General features: G+C 39.6%; 1 protein-coding gene across 2 annotated transcripts in view; it reads left to right on the top strand.

Moving 5' to 3' along the window:
* The window catches only part of tbc1d22a (TBC1 domain family, member 22a), a 162,648-nt gene that overhangs the window by 60,488 nt on the left and 80,283 nt on the right, over positions 1 to 21,877 (top strand). For both annotated transcript variants that reach the window (XM_026147265.2, XM_026147266.2), the window contains exon 9: positions 5,670 to 5,784. In XM_026147265.2, the coding sequence (XP_026003050.1) occupies positions 5,670 to 5,784 (115 nt within the window). The remainder of the gene's footprint in view (positions 1 to 5,669; positions 5,785 to 21,877) is intronic.

The following is a 21,877-nucleotide window of genomic DNA, read 5'->3' as shown; positions in this document are numbered from 1 at the left end:
CTGGTCTGAGGGACTATCAGTGCAGCATCCCAGTGCAACTTAACATGGATATTAACCTGATTCCATTCATTTATATTGGGTTAAGCTTATCTTATTATTCTAGTGCTTCAGGGATGGCCTGTCATGAGTAGAACCACTGGCCTGAGAAGCAGAGAAGTGAAAACACAGATAGAAAACTCCATAATGAGGTGGAGGCTAATGAGGTTCCCAGGGCTCCGAGCTGCTTTGTGTGTATACCTGCACAAAGGTGCGAGGAAGCACGCACATACACACTCAGACATCCATACAACATAGTGGGATTTTTGCATTTAGGTGAAAATATGGTTGATCTTCATTGAACATATGAAGTAATCAATCACAATGCAGACTAGAAAAAATTAACAAAACCTCTGTCCTAAAGCTTGGAATCACACCAAGAACAAAGTCTGTAAATTTAAAGAAAACATAAGGATCCAAAGTTAACAGCAAAATGCAAGCAGAAATCTCTAAGTTACTAAAACCTTTGTTCACGTGTCCACTTAAACAAAAACCCACCCAATAAGAATGTGTTCATGGAAAAGTAGCACAAAGGAAAACACGGATCTTCAAGAAAGAAATGATGGGTCACAATGTTTATTATTATTATTTATTTATTTTTATTTTGCAAAAGACCACTTGATGTTTCACAAGAGTCAAGTTGGCCGCAGGTCATTAAAGAGTCTAGTAATGTCTTGACTTTTGTTAAAAATAAGTCTTAGTATGTATTTAAGTGTTTGAAACTCTGTTTTCTGCATTTCAGCACCTCGTATGACTACACTGCTGAGGTCATAATATTTTTGTAACACGCTAAACTCAACTGTTGCTATAGCTGGGAACATAAAGGGACAGTTATCAGCAGAATAACATACAAGGTTACGAGAAAAGAAATCGTGTCATGTGTAGGTTGGTTTTTTTTTTTTTTTTTGTTTTTTGTTGTTGTTGTATCAATCCAACTGATAGGATTGATATTTTGATTTAAAAGTCCGATATCTCAGCCGATACATTCGTTCTTTCAGACACAAACATAAGCAGATTTTCCTAACATTTGTTAAGAGTAGTTTCTTATTTCCTCATTTACAATCTACCCGACAGTGCGGTGATCATCTGGTTGTTATAATTGTGGCGTTCTTAACAGGGATGTTGCCAACAGGGAAATTGCAGAGTGCCCTCTGGTGGATAAACCATGCAACATCAACACTCATATGGTTAATTAACTTTTTACCATTTTATTCATATGTGTAGTAAAAACAGTAATCATGCCAATAATATACTTTAGCAACTTATGGTTACTTATGTCCGTAAAACGTTTAAAATCCCAAATTCCCCAATGGTTATGCCTCATTTTTCTCTACCTCAGCCAAATAGCTTTGCTTTAATTATCATGGTGACTGATGCCAGAATGCTTACAAAGAGTGTATTTTCACTTTTTCACATATCTGAAGTCTGGTGCTTAACAAATTTTGAGAGGTAATTAACTTCTTCATACCTATAGGACAGACGTAGAACAATGATCTTATGCCACAATGTGCAATGTTGTGTTAAAAAATAAAACAAAACGCCAAAAATAAGTCAAAATATTTCACACCAATACCAAAACTTTTATCCACACAGTGAAACATGGTGGAGGGAGCATCATGGTTTGGGTCTGCTGTCCTGCCTCGAGATCTGGATGCTTTGCAGTCAGTAGGGGAATAATGAATTCAGAATTTTTTCAGGCTTTACTTAGTAGATAAGTAGATTAAACTTAGAAAAGAAGAAAGGTAATATCTTGGAATGGTCAAATCAAGAAGGCTGCTCAGTTATCCAAAGAAAGATGGATGCACTGAAACACTCCTGCAGGAAAAAGCGTTTCTAAAAGCCTCCTGTTGCATTTGTTTACTGCTGAAAGAGGTTGCACGAGGTGCTGCTCCTATCTGGCCTCCACTGCACGTGACTGCTAATGCAAAAATAAGATTGTGTATTTTGTTTAGTCAGACTGCTGTGACTTACATGAAGACTTATGTTAATTCCAAACTTTCTCTTGTACCTGTAAGTGAAAGAAAATGATGAGGGTTGCTGTCATTCAGGAGTGCACAGACCTATAATATGTGCAAACACTTGAATACATACGCACGTTGCCCCAGGCAGTGCCACCTCCCATTGCCCCTGTTTTGTACAGGATACATGTCGAGGCTGTAAGCAGGGAGCTTAGCGTGGAAATGAGATCAGACAAGGAGGAGGCTGGGTGCTTGTTTTCTACCAAGTATCTTATCTACAGTATGCACTATTACTTCATCTGATGTTTGTATTTTTCCTTTTACCTCCATTTCCCCTCTCCCAGATCCCATGTTTTTCTCCCTCTCATCCCCACACATCAGCTCTTCCCGCTTACGTGCTAAATAAAAGCCACCAGCATACACTGAAATATTCAAGCAGTGTGCTCCTCATATATTTTGGTATGCAACAGACTCCCAAGGCCCCCCTCCCTTTTTTTTTTTATTTATATGGTTATACTTGCTGCGGTGCCACCTGAAAATCACCTCTGCTTCATTTCATTCACTTGTTTGTCTCTGGGGCTCCGGAGATTTAGTCAAGATGGAAGGCAGTCAACAGTCTGTTCCATTTCAGGGAGAGAGGGATATTGAAGCAATTCTGCAGTGATTTCCTAAGTGGTATCTAAAGCGTTGGAGTTTTTCTTGTTTTCGAGTACAATATTGTCTTCAGGAGATGTTGATAATCAGCAATTACAAGATTCAAATGTGTTGTGTTTTGCATACAATTTGTGATTATAGGTTAAAAGAGCAGGATTTATCACTCAGCACAGTATGAGCCTTATACCACAAGCTTTTTTAATTTTAGTCTTTGCATAACAAATAGGTATGATGTAAGCGACTCGTATAGTTATTGTAGGATATTTAATAGACTAATGTTTTGAATGTGGGACAGCCCTTTTCCCCCAAGATCTGGACAAGACACCAATGAACATTTTCTTGAGTTGACACCTTTCTTGTAACAATTTCTTTTTTATCTCTGGAGATTATCCTTATCTGGGTCTTGGGGGACTGGAGCTAATGGAATTGAACAATAGTTTTTTGACAAAGGAGACAGAAAAGCTGATTTTGTGACACCCCCCCCCCCCCCCCCCCCAAAAAAAAAGCCTCTATTATTAGGAGAATCTGAAGTTAAACTGGACTTCTCCAAATGAAGTTAATGTTATCTTCTCCTGGAGAAAATATTCAGTTACAGCTGCGTTTTCTCTCGCTTTCATATACAAATGATGCCACAGACAAACATACAGAGTTTAGAGTCTTTGTCCTCACAGTAAAACGGCTGCGGACCGGGTAGTTTTTGTGTGCATGAGTTCACTCAAAGCGGTTGCCAATGTGAAATATGCATGTCGGCTTTTGAGGCTGCATGAAAGTCCCATTACCCACTCCCCTTGCTCTCACCAGCACCTCTCCTGTGTTTGATGGATGCAGCTTTGATAGGGAAAGAGGTGGTGTGAGGTGTGGAGGAGAAAGCCAGGGAGAGCTTACCATTCTCTTCCACTGTCTTAGCAATGATGGAATTACTTTAAATAAAAAGGCGAGGGTTTTGTGGAGACACTTCCCAGTAAAAACACAAACAAAAAACCCCTTACCATGACCATGTTATATACCATAAAACAATGAGGTATGAGGTTATTTAGAAAGTGACAGAAACCTGACATGGTCACCAAAACATAAGGGCTTGATGGGTGCGGTACATCAAGGTGTAAGAAAAATGTGTTTCTGTCTTCGTATTTTGGAGGGAAATCCATTTGCACAACAGAAAAAAACCAAGCTAAACATCAAGCCTCTTCTAATTCACTGGGGCTGACAGTATTAAACAGCCACCCATAACAAAGATGGAAGTGTTTGCCTTGCATAAAAAAAATGTTGAAAAGAAGGGAAAGAGAAGGAGATGGAGGAGACTAACTCAAAGGGGAAGAGGAAGAGACAGAGACAAAGTGAGGAGGGAGGAGACCAACACCAGAATCAGAGAACAAAGTTCAAAGTGAGTTTTTTTTTTTAAGAACAAGAAATACAGCTGAGGAGCTAAAGACTGAGGTGTTGCTCAGTGATGATGGAGAGCCAAAGAAATGGTTCATATTAACTGTGGATGTATTGGCAGGCCGATATTATATAATTGCTAATTGTAGATGTATCGGCATTGGCAGTAGAGAAGAGGCGGTAGAAACATCCTATTGCCATTTTATGAGTTTTGATGTCACATAGTTTGTTCGCCAAAGCAGTGTTGGTGTTTTCACTGTTGACAACACGTTTGTTTTTCAATTGCCAAAAACATAACCAATTGATCTAAGCAGATTCAGGTGGACATCTCCAAGTATTGTTATTGGTATCGGCCTCAAAAATTCAGTATCGCTCAAGCTCTACGTTAAACTATGTGACTGTGTCAGCTGACTATAGTGCTATCTAACTAGCTTGGCTAATGAGGTGCATCTTTTGTCCCTTTGCTACTTAGGTTGCAAACAAAATAACTGGGGCCTTAAGCCAAACACTGCAGATGGAAATTAGCCCAAGGCTACAATCTGGCATATTTACATTTGTTAAAATGTTCATTAATATGTATTGTCCCTCTTTCTAAATAAAATCAAATCATTTAGCCAAAAACTGACCAGCTGACAGCTGAGGTTGAGTGACTTTCAGTGCACCTGAACGAGGGAGGGGCAGATGTGACTGAAAAACAGATGACAGTAATCTGCTGGGTTCCACCCCGCTCTGAACCTTGTTCTGCTGGAGGTTTCTTCCTGTTAAAAGGGAGTTTTCCCTTCCCACTGTCGCCAAAGTGCTGCTCATAGGAGGTCATATTGATGGGATTTTCTCTGTATGTGTTATTGTAGGTCTACCTTGCGATATAAAGTGCCTTGAAGCGACTGTTGTTGTGATTTGGCGCTGTATAAATAAAATTGAATTGAACTGAATGCGTCTTAAAGCAGCCATCGCGTTATTGTCTTTTTCTAAATTGGACCATTAGCTACAAAATGAACATCGTTTTGTATCAGATGAGACTAGAAACTAATGATCCAGATCATAAACTCATCAGGAACGTGTCAGCCCCCCCACCCCACGCCCCTTTTGCTGGGCATTGGAAAGAATTTAGGTTGACAATTATGAGTCTGATTCACTTTTCAGAACTGGATGCTACATCCATAATTAATATGGAGTGTATGTGCATGACCGCCTGTAGATCTGCTGGATTATGCTTTTGTAAAAGAAACCAAACAAAGCCCTCTTAAAAAAGGAAAAAAATATGCTACAAGTGATCAAAAGTCCCCAGGCTACCTTTAGTTTTTCAAGAGATGGGTTTAAACAGTATTCCAAGTAGATGATCAGCTAATGTGGCAGAGTTGAAACCTGCTTCCCATGACATGAGCCCAGCTTTTCTTCTTTACCAGCTTAGCACGCCTGAAATGATTCCTATGCTTTTTTTCCACACCTCACTCGCTTTCTGACATGTATGCTTTAATGATTTAAATCTCTAATTCCAACCAGCTTAATGTCTGAAATGTTGTCAATCATTGTGTTAAAAATTTCTACGACTATGTTGTTATTAGAGTGTTGGATTGAATTTTTTTCTTCTCTTTTCATGGCGTTGGTACTCTGTCTCTGTGTATGTTTGTATGTCTTAAGATTTTTGAACGGATCCTGTTTATCTGGGCCATCCGGCATCCCGCTAGCGGCTACGTGCAAGGCATCAACGACCTGGTCACACCATTCTTCGTCGTTTTCGTCTTTGAATATATTGGTGAGTGGCAACCCCCCCCCCCCCCCCCCCCTTTGTTTTTTTCAACTTTCACTTTAAAACTCCCTAATCTTTTGTGTGATATCCTTTTGAAGTAAGGATCACTCATCTCTTTCTGCTACCCCTCTGCTGAAAGTGCCACTCTCCACAGTGCAGAGTGGCACCTTTTGTAGCTGGCGAGACTCAGGGGTTACTCGCCGGTTCATCACCACAGGTCACAGGAAATCAACCCCGGGACCCTTGAGACCGTTTCTCTTTTCACAACTCTGTGTCCAAAGAGCTCCTCCTGCACCTGTGTGCCCTCTTCTCGCCCCTCTTTTCAATCCCTCTTTCTTTTCTGCTTTCATCCAGACACACACTTGGTTACAGTTTGTGTTTCGAATGTGCTTTTAAGCTCCATCTATCAAAGCATTCTGGTTAACACTTAGGAATTAGACTGTACAGTATGTGTGTGAGAGAGCATGACACGTGTAGGCGTGTATATGTGTGTGTGTGTGCACACCGTGCTGTTTTTCCCAGGGCCCTCCTGCTGTGAGCGTTTAAGTTGTGCCACATTTGTGTAGATGAATGCTTTATTTTCCTTTCACACTTAACTCTTCTGACAGTATAAACACTGCTTCAGATCCTCAACATGAGAAGGGGGAAAGCAGTTGCAAGAAATTTCATTGCCGGTATAGGTGCGATATAATTTTATTTTTTATTTATTGATTTATTTTTTAAATGTTTGAACTACTTGAAAATATGACCAGATGGAACTTCTTGCATATTATTTTTTGTAGCATTTTTTCCTTTGCTGCACTGTATGTACACTGTGAATTTAACTCAAATCATCTTTATTTATATAGCACCAATTCATAACCAGAGTTGCATATAGGCGCATTATATTGTAAGGTAAAGACCCTGCAAGGATAAATCCTTGACAATTAGAGCCATTAGGACTTGGAGGACTTGGAGACATTGGGAAGGAAAAACTCCCTTTTAACAGGAAAAAGCCCCAGCAGGACCATCCTGTGGGTTTGGGTGAGGGGTAGGCAACAATTTAACAATCCATCCATTCGCTTCTGCTCATCCCTTTCAGGGTTGCGGGGGGTGCTGGAGCCTATCCCAGCTGTCATAGGGCGGGAGGCGGGGTACACCCTGGACAGGTTGCCAGTCTGTCACAGGGCTAACACACAGAGACAGACAACCATTCGCGCTCACATTCACGTGCAAATTCACACCTATGGGCAATTTGGATTATCCTCACAAACTGCATGTCTTTGGACTGTGGGAGGAAGCCGGAGTACCCGGGGGAGAGAAAGACCCCGGCCTGATGGTGGAATTGAACTCAGGACCTTCTTGCTGTGCGGCAACAGTGCTAACCACCGTGCAGCCCTTGCAATTTAACAAGTTATTGTTAAATAGCAAGAAAGTGTTACAGGGATATGTTACAGGGAAGCTAACATAATATACAACAACAGTTTACTTCCCACCAGCACTGCAGACGTTCTTGTTGTTATTTTGATGGAAAGGGTCTTAAAATGTCCATCATATTGTAATTTTACCTGTCGTTTTAATCTTACATGATAATGAGGCAGGTTTAATAGCCTTATATTTTCAGAAAGAAAAAAACATTCTGAAAAGAGAATGTTTTTATATGTACGACGACCTTGTTAACATCCTAAGAAACACTTTTTTTTTTCCTGCAGTTTCAGCAGAGACACTAAAAGACTGCAATGATTATGCCTAAACAGGCAAATTCGAACTAAGTGGAATTAAGCTTGGTGCTTGCCTGAGCGTAATGAAATGCATCAAGGGAGGTTGCTGCAGAGGTGATATTTTTTTCCTGTTTTCCATCTCTTCTTCAGACAGAGAACTTTCCATATCCGATTAGATTTTACTCTGAAGGCTGAACCCTGCTCCTATAGTGGATACTAAAATTGCTTCCTTTCAGCTGTAGTCAGGGGGACATTTCTCCCCAGGAAGAGTGCTCAAAAATCTCTTTAATTTGGATTTTCCGATCCTGAATGCACTTCCTTTGCTGAGAGGAAATCCTGCAGCATGCACTCCCTCTGGACGAGAGAGAAGCTCCACATATTACCTTGTAGTGGTCACAGATTTACTGTGTTTTAAAAGTATTTGGTTAACCTGAAATCTGCTATAGACAGCATAATTTACAGTTTACAGTATAAGATCTTTGATATCACCATCATGGAGGGTTCCTTTCATCAAGTGAGCTCCTCCTTGGGTTGCAGAAATATGTTGCTCGTACCTTCTTTATGTTGAATGTGGCGATGTTAAATGAATCGATTAGAGTTGCAACATGATTTTTGTGAGATTAATTATGAGTGAATTCAAGAAAATCCATCTACATTTAGAGCATTTGACAGTATTCACGAGGAATGATGCTTTATTTTACATTTCCCATTCATTTTCTGCAATTTACCAACCAACCACTTTATTAGATAAAGCTCGCCATTTCTGGCTTGCACCCCTGCTCGAAACATTTTGGGTCCATATTGGCAAACTTGCTATGCCACCACATCCCAAAGATGTTCTGTTGGATTGAGATCTGGTGACTGAGAAGACCACTTGAGTACAGTGAACTCATTGTAATGATCAAGAAAGCAGTTTGAGATCATTTGAGCTTTTTGACATGGTGTTTTATCCTTTTGGCAGCAGCCATTAGATGATGGGTACACTGTGTTCATAAAGGGATGCACACGATCGTCACTCAGTACTCAGGCTAGACTAAGCTCTGTGGCGTTGAGAGCTGGGACTAAGGGATCTACAATGTGCCAATGAAATATGACTATCAGCCTGAACCATTAATACAAGGCATGATTGATCCATGCTTTCATGTTGTTTACATCAAATATTGTCGCTACCATCTGAATTTTGCAGGAGAAAACAAGAATCATTAGGATAGAAGCATTTTTCCAATCATTTGTTGTCAAATTTTGGTGAGCCTACATGAACTGTAATCCTCAGCCTGTGGTGTGGTCTTCTGTGTTGTGCATGCAGAGATGCTCACTGTTGCCTTCGTGTCAGTTTAAAGCAATCTGGCCATTGTCCTCTGACATGGACAAGGCCCGAAGAATTGCTGCTCGCTCTCTTTGTTGGAACATTCTCTGTATAAATTCAATTGATGATTCTTTGGGAAAATCCCTTTAGATAATCAGTTTCTGAACGGCATGGCTGTTGGTGCCAGGTGGTTTGGTGTGAGTATTTCAAAATTACTTAAGTCACCTTTCTTCCTCATTCTGCAGCTCTTTTTATTCAAGCTGAACATTCTGAATTTAAAACAGATGTTTTGCACACACATCAGGTGAACAGAACATGAGAGAGGAAAGAAAAGAGGATAAGCCACCTTCAACCACCTGCTGAGAGTTTTGAGTTGTTTTTTTTCTTTATTGAGAAACGTGACCAATTTTTAAAAAAACATTTTACCTCCTTTTCTTTTGTGTTCTTGTTTGTTTTACATTTATAATAAGCTCTACGTACTAGTTTGTCGAGAGACTCCTACAAAGAGAAATCCTTCCCCTTATGTGTGCAGTTCTTGCTGCTTCCTAGAATCCATACATCCCACAAAAATAGGTTAGTTTAAGTTCTCTGTGCTATGTTTTGGCTCATCTTTGAAGCTATGCAACATAGAGCTACTGTTGAAACCACAGTAAGTCACACACCATGCACACTGTGACCCTGCTGGGAGCCTTAAGAGGTTGGACCCAATTGCTTCTGTGTACTACTTTGGACACAACACTACACACAGCAAATTTACTGTCATTTTAAAATCTGCTAGAAGCACCATTTTTAACAAATGTAACAACAATATAACAACTTCCAGTGCTGGAGTGCGTCTGGTGCTTTTACTACAACCTCCAAAATGACACGGACGTTGAAGTCACATATCTATAAAGCATAAGCGTCATTAAGATAAAGCTTTATTGCTAAATTGAAGCTGAAAACAGTTGAGATATCTCACAAATAAGAATTTTTTAGAAGAACTCACTATGAAACTGCATCTACATATTTGCCATCCCTTCTTACGGCTTGTGCCAATGATGTTATGCAAATGAGCTACTTTCTTTGACGTAGCCTCTCTTCTCTTTTACTTTTTCCACTCTTCTTTATAAAGTTTTTCACCTGTTTTTTGTTTGTTTCCTCTACCTTCTCTTTTGCTGTCATTTTCTTCTTCTTTATTCCTCTATCCCTACTTCTTTCTGCATGTTTTTCCTCTCTCCTCTTCTCTTTGGGCAATTCAGACTGTTGTCAGATCTTCAAAGCATCACCCCATGCTTTGTTCCTGTGTATCTCCATGCACTGATGAGCCTTGAATAACATACACAGCCAACAAACCTTCAAACGTGCCTGGCTGGCGTCTTACATGATGGGTTGATGCGCTGTTGTTGTTGTTGTTAGGTGCTCTTGTTTTCTGACGCAGAGAGAGGGAGAGGGATAGACAAAGAAGAGAGAGGTTTGGCTCTTTCATGCAGTGGGCCTAATTTTGCTCCTTTGTGAAGGGGGTAGAAAGTGAGATTCTCTCATGCTGTCTGTGCTCTTGCACTCTCTGGCTGTCGTCTCCTTTTGCCATCTCTTCTTCTGTTTTCTTTTATGCTGCTTTACCCCTTCCCCCCCCCTCTCTCTCTCCGTCCTTTCCATGTAATTGAAGTCATGAATTCATGCTGAAGGCAGAAATGTCCTTCTCTTAAGTTGTAATTATTTTGTATTATTTATTATTAACAATATTTTATGTACAAATAATTAATTGACATTTATATGAACTTATAAGGAAAGCTTGCTTTTTCTTAAAAATTAGAGCAAATACACATTTAATCTTCAAGAAACGTTGGCTTTTGTGTTGTTTCCTGTGGACTTTTTCAGTTAACTAATCTCTAGAAAACATCCATTCGCTTCCGCTTATCCTTTTCAGGGTCGCGGGGGGTGCTGGAGCCTATCCCAGCTGTCATAGGGCGGCAACAGTGCTAACCACCGTGCTGCCCTTTTTTATGCTGCCCGTCATATTTATTTGCTTTGATTATTTCTTTTTCAGTTTTATTTTGTATTAAATGTTGGCTTTGATTCAGAACATAATATATTGGGGGCTAGTCCGGGATGTAAACTCAATGTTCCACTGGGCAGACATAACTTCCTGCAGCAATATATCAACGTGCTGAAATGTTTAACTAATCTTTCATGTTTCACTTGCCCTTCCATTCAAAAGATAGGTTTTAAAAATATTGCCATAAGTTAAGTAACAGTGTCACAGGTTGCTAGATTTCAGTTTAAACATCGCAGACTAAGTGCAGCTGGTAAACATGTTCGAATCTCGTTTAATCCCAGTGCTAACCACCGTGCCACCGTGGTTAGCACAAGCATTTTCGGGCAGAAAAAATAAGTCAGTGACCACAACTGTGATCAGTTAAACAATTTTAAGTTCAGAAATGATACCCATTTTGTTTCATGTCTGTCCCACAATCATTGTATAATTGTAGAAGACATTTATTCTGCACAGCACTCCTTACATTTTCTGACCACCTGGGTTTGTACTTTGGCTCAGTTGTGCAGCAGAGTGCTGCATTTATCCAGTGACTGTTCCCGACGAGGATTTTGCAGTAACAACAGCTTAACGTATGTGTTTTTTATGTGTCTGCATTATCCAATGTACGCCGAAAAGCTCTGTCCGTTTATGACTCCCGTCTGTTTAAGTGGCACAGTGCTGGTCGTTTGGCAGTTTTGATTATGGTATGATGGCCTAATTAGTACGAATAAAAGCTGTAAACAGAATGTGGAGTACACTGAAAAAGTCACTTTGATCATCTTGAAGCAAAATGCCAGTGTGGACTACTTTTTCCTTTGCACTCACACTAGTGCACACAGAGTTTTCGCTCTAAAAACCCTGAAATCTTCATCAGATTGAATTTTCGAATCCTTACTCCAAATGTGTTTGTCTGCGTCTCGACCGTTTAAAGCCTTGAGTGAGTTTGAGTGACAGCCAGTATCTGCAAATGTGAGTCAGTTCACCGATGGGGGCGTAATTAAGACTTTGACCTGTTTCGAGCTGCATAATCTGTCCTCTAAACAAGTCTTTTAGAGGTGTTCTCTTTCTTGTTTTCACATCATTTTATTGCCATTGTCTTTTTCTGTCTTTCTCTGGAATGTCTTCTTTGATTGCTGCCACAGTGTAGGTAGGCTACTGGGCAAAAACCCACAGTGATAGGATGAGGTGAGAAAAAAAAGACCAACATTACACCCTGTACCACTCACACAATGCCCCCACATATGTTCGTTTAGTTAGTTTATCTTCCTTTTGTTCTACTTTCTCTTTGTTTTTCAGTTTAGCTCATTCTCGTTTGTATTTTTTGTATTTTTTTTTGTTTTGTTTTTGTGTCTCCAGTCACACATCTACCTTGGTCTGGCACTGCAGTGCTTGTTCATCTGCCATACACTCTATTTACCTTTTGATGATGCAATGCGGAGTGATGGCTCCACTTCTTAACCACTCCAACTTCGCAGCACTCCTCCCTTTCTTCGTGTCACCGACTTTCATTAACACCTGCCTGTTAATCCAAATTGAAAAGTTCCAATTGTTACATTATTGATGCAGTGGGAGGGGAAAAAAACACACTTAAGTTGTTTTGTATTGGACTGTTAGAAGATCCCCCTTTTCAATCAAAGAAATTGATCTGGAATGTCTATAGTGTCTCCTTCTCCGAGCATTACTTTGCTTTTGGCTTTTCCATTTGCTCTGGAGTAGCACCTCTCCCATTTGCCGACTATAAAAGCTATCTAATTAAGGCCAGGATGGGCCATGACAGGAGCAAGGAGCTCGACCGGTCCTCTTCTAATGAGCAGAGGCTATGATTGACCAGTGGATCCATAATGTATTCTGCCTGCCAATATCCAAGTATGGATTTTCTCTGAAGAAATATGAGAACAAGAAAGCAACGTGGAGACAGAAAACGGTAGAGTGTTTTAAAATTCTGGGAGGTGAGGATTTGACAACTGTGAGTGAAAAGGAAGCAGAACTAGAATAGAGGCAAAGTGGTAGAAAATAACAGCAGCCTGAGTGTCTTGGCAGGCTTAAGAGTAAGAAAGAGTGAGGACATGGAGAATGACAGAGAGGGATGAACAACAGAACAAGAAAACAAGATTTTCATAAAGGGAAAAATCACCGACTGAGAAAGTGCCCCCATGCTGTCAGGAAGCAGCCGAGCCGGGCAGTCCTTCCTTGTATCAACAGAGATGAATGGCCTGGTGTACCCCATCACCATTCTCTGCTTTGAAGCTGTACTTGTCATAGCAGGCACAAAATGGCAAGCAAGTGCTTTACACTTGCAAGGAATTCACGAAGAATTCAGCTATTAGCTCTGTACTGAGTATTCATTGTATGCTTGTATACAGCAGCTTTCACTGAACAATTTACACATTTATATGGAATTTATGGATTATGGAATTTTATATACATATACATTATATGAAAACAAAAAAATGGATGCACCTTTTGGTTTTAAAACTAAAACCCTTAAGTTTACATTCTTTTTAATGGCCACCACTGGGCACATCCTTTAGTTCCAGAAATAGGGTTGATTATATAGAAGTCTATGAAATATGAGCCTTATGCTTGTTTTTCATTGACTCTTACTAAACTCATTAGTAGATAATTTCTAAACACTTTATTAATGGGTCTTAATGACTAGTTTCAATTCATGTTGAAAATGACATGGTATAACTGTGCAGTGTCCAAGCAGAAGACTGGTCCAACACGTAAAAGCTTAAAGCGGAATTCTTGGAGGAACCACTTGAGGGTCGCTTCAAAAGAAGTCAACTGCCATAAACTCAAAATGCTTCCTGTTTTAGAATAAGAAAGGTTTAGATCCTAGAGAATTTTTTACATTTTTCAGTTGTGATGGGTGAGGCTACTTGGATTGACAAAGGATGAGGAAATTTAAGTACCTGCACTGGAGATCTTGACTGTGTTTGTGGTGTTGGAGCATTTTTAATGGAATTATCTGAAATAAAGAAGTTTGGATCTCTTTTTTTTTTTAGGGAAATCCTTGTGTTTTATTGGCAATTAGCCACTTAGCACATGTAGAAAACAACAACATGTTTATATACAGTGTACTCAGGGAGATCTAGTCTGTGTTTGTGATCTCCAACATCAGATGTGATATAAATATTAATTTAATAGATGTCTTTCTTTCATCAGAACGACAGCCTACAAGGTCACTGTTTGTTCAGTGAAAGTGTAAACGTAACTAGTTAGAGAAGGTTTCCTATTTTGAGCTGCTGACTGCCACAGTTTTGCCTGCTGAAGTGACAGCTACTGGAAGCAGATGTTATCAGCTATCGCCCAGTACAGGTAATTGAAGTTTTTTTTTTTCCCAAATGACAAATTGACACTGTGCTTGGTTAATTTGCTCTTGGAGCTATCACCTCTTACAATGCAATTTTAAAAAAAGAAGCAGAACTTTTACAGTTTTTTTTCTAGTTTTGTTTTGCAGAAGAAAGTTGTTTCAGTTCTGACATTAAAGATGCCCTTTCACCATTTTGTACATTGTTGTCCTTGTAGAAGTAGGATGGTGCACTTTAGAGAGCGTTGGCCCTTGAGGAAATGAATGGTGAAGACAGACCGAAAATGTTCCAAGTTGAGCATATTTTAATATTTGAATACATTTTATTGCAACAGAAGCTGGAGCTCTTCTTCAAATGGCAATGTGAATTACTTAAGATAAAGGGTTAGAGAGAGAATGCGCAGACATTTACACAGCACAGATGATGATGATCACTTAGAGAGGACCAATGAGAAGTAAATGAACAGGAGGAGGGGGAATATGCTTGTATACTAAAGGACCTGCTGAGGTGTGTACGAGTGTTTTTAACAGCTTTTTTTTTGAAGAAATAAAGATTACTCAGATCCCTAGATACACACTTTATTCTGAGAAGCTACTTCAAGCTCAAAGCATCAAGCAAATGGAGAGAAATGTGTGCTTTACTCCACAATATACTGTTTATGACTTTTTATGCAGAGCAGCTGGTGTCTGCTGGTGGGACATTACTGAATTATATACTGAATATTTAGTCTGATCGTTTTATGTCAGCCATATTTTCTTTGACATTTGGCATTGCTTTATGATGTGAATAAAGTTCCCATTAGGGCTGCCACAAACTATTATTTTGATAGTCGAGTAGTCACCGATTATTTTTGCGATTAGTCGACTAATCAGATCATTCATCCACTGGACGTAAAACTGTACAGCTTATTGCACCAGCAGCATCTGCTCTTATATAACTATTATTAGCTTACAGCTTTAAGTGTTTAAGGTGCTAACTAAAAATAAAGACAAGATGATAGTTTATTAAATTTTAATGACATTTGCAGATTATTTCGGTGAAGTTTAATAAACTCCTTGCTATCTAAAATATAACGGGACACCGGAGTATATTCTCCAGCATCTCACATTTCTGCTTGACATTTATTCAGCTGTGTAAAAACTATAACTTTAATCTCAGCCAAACCGATTTACTCAGGAACAAATAAAATACTAAAAAAACAAAAACAAAACAAAAAAACAATATCATTTTTAAGTTATCTAAGTGACTTATATATCATGTTCAACCTGAGTAGCGAAAGACGGCGGTGGGTTTGAAAACGATCTGCCAGGAGTCCGGTGTTCTCACGGCTCTAGTGAGCCTTGCCCCCAGCTAGCTATCGAGCTAGTGGGTAACAGACGTCTCCAAAAACGTCGGAGCGCTTTTGAAAATATGTGGTGTCTTGATAAACTGAACAGATGTTTGAGGTTTACACAGCTACATTCTCGCCTGATAATATGTTAAATGTTTATTTTGTGACCCAGAAAGAATAATAAGAGTAATATTAAAACTAACCAGCTGCTGCCATTGTTGGAAACTGAGCTGGGCTGCGCTATGAATTCTGGGACACAGCTTCTTCTTCTTCGGGGTTTAACAGCAGCTGGCATCCTTGTACATGCAGTGCTGCCATCTTCTGTTTCAGTCCGTTATTACACTCTTAAATACTACTACTCATTGATGTGTCTTTTGTGATCTTACAAAGCTTCAAACAACGCGTCGACTATTAAATAAGTCGTCGACAATCGTCGACGTAATCGTGACTAGTCGACTAATCGTGGCAGCCCTAGTTCCCATAAACACAAAGGATAAAAAGGGAGAAAAGCGAGAGATTAACCTGCAACATGCCTTATTTCGCATTGTGTTTTCTGTGGTTTGCCATAGTGCCAGCAAACTGCAGCTTTCACCAGGCGAAGAAAAGTAGTGTTCCGCATTCAGCAGCTTAGCTCTTGGCTCAAGGTTGGGGTAGCACAGCAAATTATCCGCAAGCTAAATGCTTCTAATGAACAAGTGGGTTATTATTAAAAGTATATTATATACTGAGCTCTGCTGTCCATATGTGGCTGGAAACCCTATACAGCCTGAGCCCTACCACTGTGGAGGGTGTGTGTGTGCACGCAGATAGACTGCCTAGGTGGAGCACTCAGGGACAAAGCTGGGAAGATGGAAACATACTGTCAGTCAGCTGTGATAAAACGCCTGCAGGCATGTAAGGCCTCACACAAACACAGAGCACAGACTGACAAGGTGAGCTGGCTTAATTACAAACCCACACAGCACCGCACATATAAGAGCTTGTCTGACTGGAAGGAAACTTAAACTGAATCAAGCAAGTAATTATGTCTGAAAATGAGCATATCTTCTTTCCAGAGTGATATTGAGATGTTATGTTGTCTTTGAATTACAAGGCTGGTAGTATTTACTGTTGCTTTTGCTAAGCGGTTCCTTTCTGGCCTTTTCAGCCTGATCTCGCATCTCATTCATGTGTTTGTCCTTCTGCTTCTTCACATCTTCCCTCGTATCTTTTCTCTGATCTGTTATTTGTGGATGTAGCTTTAGCCGTGACACAGTGTACCCGGCCATGCTGTGCTGCACAGTGTTTATATAATTAATGGCTCAACATGTGCAGTCATAGAAGTAAAGTGCCAGTTTAGAGGATTTGTTCAGTTGTCACCAGTTTTGTCACTCACTTGTGTGGCCATGAGTCATTTGTATTTAGTGCTGCAGCAGTTCGTTTTGTCAGAGTACGAATTTGCACAAATTAGATAATTATTAGTTTTCATTAGAGGGCCAAATGCTGATCGCTGCTTCTTTGGATGCAATATGAATATACTGTCACCAAATAGTTTATATTCCTGTTAAGAATCTAGTTAAATACAAGTTCACCTTTTTGCTTGTTTTTCTTTTCCCTATTTAATTAGAAAGAAAACGTCCGAAATACACATTTACAGGTGCATCTTAAAAAGTTTTTGTTATTCAAAAGTCTTAGTTTATCCTTTGGAATATGATTATTTTATATTCTGCATTCATTACATGTGAAGAGAAATATTCAAGTCTTTTTTTTATTTTCATTTTGATAATTGTGGCTTATAAATCACAGAAATCCAGTATCTAATATGAATCAACAAAGGATTTACAGCACGGGAATATCTTTCTTCTGAAGTGTGTGTTTATTTATACACGCGTTACTGTTTTTGAGGCTGCTTTAGTGTCACAGATGTGACCATTAGCATTGTGGAGGTTGCTTTGTTAGTGGCTCTTCAGCTCATCTTTTTTGGTCAAGTGTTTCTCATCTTCTTTGTTACAGTACCTTACAAATACTCAGTGGGATTAAGACTGGATGAACGTAGCTACCCATTCGGCCAAAACCGTGACATCGTTATCAAACCATTTGGTGGCAGTTTTGGCTGCTCACAGTGTCCTGGTGGAAAAGGAACTCAGAATCTCTAAAAAGCTTTTCTGCAGCTGACCACCCAAACTAGCAAATGACATGGCACCTGAGTCATCACAGACTGCAGAGACTTGAGACTTTCATTCTATTCAATTTCAATTCGATTTTATTTATGTAGCACCAAACAAAAGTTTCCTCAGGGCGCTTTATATTTTAAGTTAAAGACCCTGCTATAATAGAGAGAAAATGGAGAAAGCCCCATAAATTAAATGAGACCGTTATGAGCAAGTGTTTTGGTGACAGTGGGAAGGAAAAACTCAATTTTAACAGGAAAAAACCTCCAGAACCAGGCTCAGAGAGGGGCAGTCATCTACCGCAACCGGTTGGGGGGGAGGACGAAAGGACAAAAGACATGCTGTGCCTCTCCACTCTTCAGACTCTAGGACCTTGATTTGCAAAAGAAGAACAAACTTTTGTTTTATCTGAAAAGAGGACATAGGAGAACTGATCAGCTGTCCAATTTTTTTCTCCACAGCCTTAGTAAGGTGCCCTTGACAGTGTCTGCTTCACAATTAACTTGATCTTTTTGACTGTAACAGTTGTAGCCCTTTTCCTAATGCATGGTGGCTCTTGACTGACACCAGCCTCAGTCTACTTCTTGTGAAGTTCTGTGAAAGCCTTGATCAAAGTTGCCTGACAAGCTTCCTAAGGCTTCGGCCATTCCTGTGTGTTTTACACCTTTTTACTTGCACAATTTCCCCCCCCCAGTCAACTTTCCATTAATATGGTTTCATACAGCACTCTGTGAGCAGCCAGCCTTTTCAGCAGTGACCTTCTGTGACTTACCCTCCTCCTGGAGGGCGTCATCTAGACAACTGTCAAGTCAGCAGTCTTCTCTGGGTATGTGGTTACATCTACTTTATTACCCCGGGCAATACACAGTATTTATATTGTCTGAATAGTAATTTACTCAAACTATGCATTAAATATTTTAATAATTTGGGATTTTTTTTAATTCAACATTGATTTTTGATGATCATAAACTTGTATTTGGCAAAATGGGGAAAAAGAAAGCTTGAAGTATTTCAGTTTATTATTGATGAATGTATGAAAGCTCGTCTTGTTGGAAAAAAGTTTCACTTTTTACTCTCTCTAAATATGTTTTTTGAGATGCACCAGTACATTTTTGTGCTTTTACATCCCTGAAAGAAATGCAACAACGGTGCATCAGCGTCGAACGCGGGAAGCTGGCAGTTCATGTTTGACATCTTTAATCCCTTAAAGCAATGGGAGGCTCACATTTACTTATTTGAAGCTGGAACATGATTTGTTGTTTGGTTAACACACTGTTAATTAGGGCCTGGTGTTATTCAATAATGGTATTGACACCAGCACAGCGTTTTGCTATTGATACTTATCTGTATACTTATTGATTTTCTTCCTTAATGGAATTGGATTTAAATCTATAACCAGAGCTTATTGTGGTCTTCATTCATTCATTTATCATAAAATCCTGAAACACTACAGCTACATGCCATATTGTCCCATTAGTTCGCCAGCTTTTTCACTATTGTGCCGAGCTGTTCATATAACTTAAGTTGTGGATGGTTCTACTCCTGTCTTTAACCATCAGAAATTGTTCCTATTTCTGTTTTTCCCACTCAGCTAAGCAAAGCTACGTTGGATTCGTACCTTTTATAACTATAAACAACAGGAAGACTGTAATTGTGTACGATGTCTTGGCAACTGAGCATAGTGATATCTCCTCTTCTCCATCCTACCCCTTCTCTTCCCTCCTCTCGGTCTTTGTATCCATCCATCTGCCTGTTTGTCTGTCTATAGATTGAGCAATCTGTGGAGTAGATCTTGGCCAGTAGGCGGTTAACTAATATCGGCGTCTTTCTCCCCGTGGTTTAGCCACTGTTGGCGGAGTCTTCTGTTCTAAGTCTCCCTCTGATTAACGTCTGTTATTAGCTCTAATGAGCTGCTTAGTGATTGCCTGGGTACAGCTGCTGACATCCAGGAGGAACACTGTCTTTTCTGCTGTGTTCCTTATCTACTTTTGCTTTCTCTAATTTCTTCTGCTTTAATCATTGGGTGAGATTATTGACTTGGTATAAGCATTGTTTTCCTTCAGGCGGTTTAAGACTTTCTCTTCAGTTTTCCTTGAAGCTGTCTCTCTTTGTGGCTTTGTTGGCCTGAGCATCGCCCTGGTATTCACTGCTCTATTTGGTTTAGGGCACAATCACCATGTTTCTAGGGTTGGGTAATAGCATTTGGACTGGCAGAAATAGAATCAACCATTTGTTTTTGGTGCTCTATCTCTTTCTCTGTCTGATTAAATGTCTCTCTTTCATTCTCAATCAAGCGTGGTCTTGTCTGCTAGACAAGACCACGCTTGATTGTGGCAATAGCAGCCACTTTGCATTTATTTTCTACTTCTATACCCTTAAAGTGGTCATATGGAACTTTCATATAAGCCATAAATTGAAGTGCCCAGGTGGTTATTTGTGTGTGTCAATGTGTCAGCAAAAGAAAGGGTCAGGGTTTTTGAGGTGTTGTTGTTTTTTTTTAAGGAGGACTAGTAGGATTGTCACCATCAACCTGTCCAGAGTGTACATTTTCTCTTGCCCGGTATCAGACCTAGAGACCAGTCAGAAAACTTGGCAATGTGCGCTCACTAGGGGAAGATTTGTATTCCCCAGCTTGTTGGTGAGTAGTTGCTGAAAGTTAGCTGCAAAAACCTCTAAAAACCTCTTTGTGATTGCAGTTGCCAGTTGCCTGCTTGGAAGTTGCTGAATAGTTTGGGAATACTTTCCAACCACTCTCCAAGCCGGAGTAAAACTTTGAAAAGAGCGAAGCAAACAGGAAATGTTCTCCTTCAAAGCAAAAACAACATAACTTTAAGGACAAACTGTCTCCGTTTCCATTTGGTGTGACACTTTTCACAGTTTCACTACTGCCTGGAGAGTAGTGGGCAAGTGTTTGCAGACAAACTACAGACTAAAGCCCCCTGTCAAGACCTAAAAAGCTAAAAAGAATCGATATTTAAAAAGTGAGTATTCACATATCCAGGAACTTGAATCTGGAATGCCTAAAATGTTTCGATATAGTTCAGTTTTCCATTCACATAAATCTCTATAAAATTTTTAATCTGTCAAAACCAAACTACAGGATGTCAGGTATAAACTTCTGACACCTGTTTAGATATGTTTGAATATACGTGCGACCAGCACAAGGCATAGCCAAAGTTTTGTATGCGTAAATGTAAACGGCATAGCTTTACAGATGTCTTCAGATAATTTAACTTTGGTTCTTGCTTATTGAGGTGGTGTATAAATAAACCAATCTTTTGTGTAAGTATATCATTAGCATGATGAGTAATTTCTCTTACAGTTTGTTTGTTGTTTTGTTTTGGGGGGTTTTCAGTATTTGTGTTTGAAGGACGACCTGGATCTTTTTTTTTCTTTGTTTTGTTTTGTGACCAGTACGTGCACGACTAAAACTGAATTCATTACCAGAGGATGGGTTTTTTATAGATTTTCTTTTTTTTATAGAGTTATTTCCTAAAGGGATATTATTACAACAGGAAAAAATAGGATAATTGTGTCTGTTCCACAAAAAAGTCAGCAGGTAGAGACGAGAAATATAAATATAATATGGATGAAATGAACGAAGAGTATCCGGGAGTTACTCATCAAGCGCTATAATAGCCACATTTGATGTTTCTAAATGTTGTGAGAGTGACACGTCTTGACCTGCTGTTTGGAAATGATCAGCGCAATCAGACAGGCCATCGTCGTCGTTCAACAGTAGGATATATAAAGCTGAAAATCAATAGCTGCGCTTTCATCTGCATCCGGCCTCATCTTACTTCCCTTTATAATCAGAGATTCTCTCATCGCTCCAGATAAAAAGCAATAGAGCTCCTAAATGATCCAGAGAAATAGTTCTGTCAAAAAATGATTTATCTTCTGTGAATAATCGCAGGGGTTATTGAATATTTTTAGATTAACTTAATTACTTGACTATAAAAAGCCATAAATTGAAGTTCTCCTAGCTGAGAATCTTTAGATCTTGCCGAGTCTCTATTTCTCGTGTCAGCTGTGTGATAGGGGGACAAAGAAAAGAAAATCTGTTTTATCATTCTGTCACCAGCAAAGACGCATTCTGCTTGACCTGATGCAATTGGAGGCAATTGAAACAGTCATCTTACCATGCTGCTGCTGGTGGTGCGTGGTGTTTTCGATTGCATCATGACCATGTGTGGAGACGCATACAGGCAAACATGCACACACAGTTGTATTTTAACATGAACACACTAACCCTTGCACACGTAAGTGTTTGGAAACGGCA

This window comes from Astatotilapia calliptera, chromosome 17, assembly GCF_964374335.1.
Source record: "Astatotilapia calliptera chromosome 17, fAstCal68.1, whole genome shotgun sequence".
NCBI classification, from domain to species: domain Eukaryota; kingdom Metazoa; phylum Chordata; class Actinopteri; order Cichliformes; family Cichlidae; genus Astatotilapia; species Astatotilapia calliptera.
Note: the sequence above shows the minus strand (reverse complement) of the source record. Positions and strands in the feature narration are given on the sequence as shown.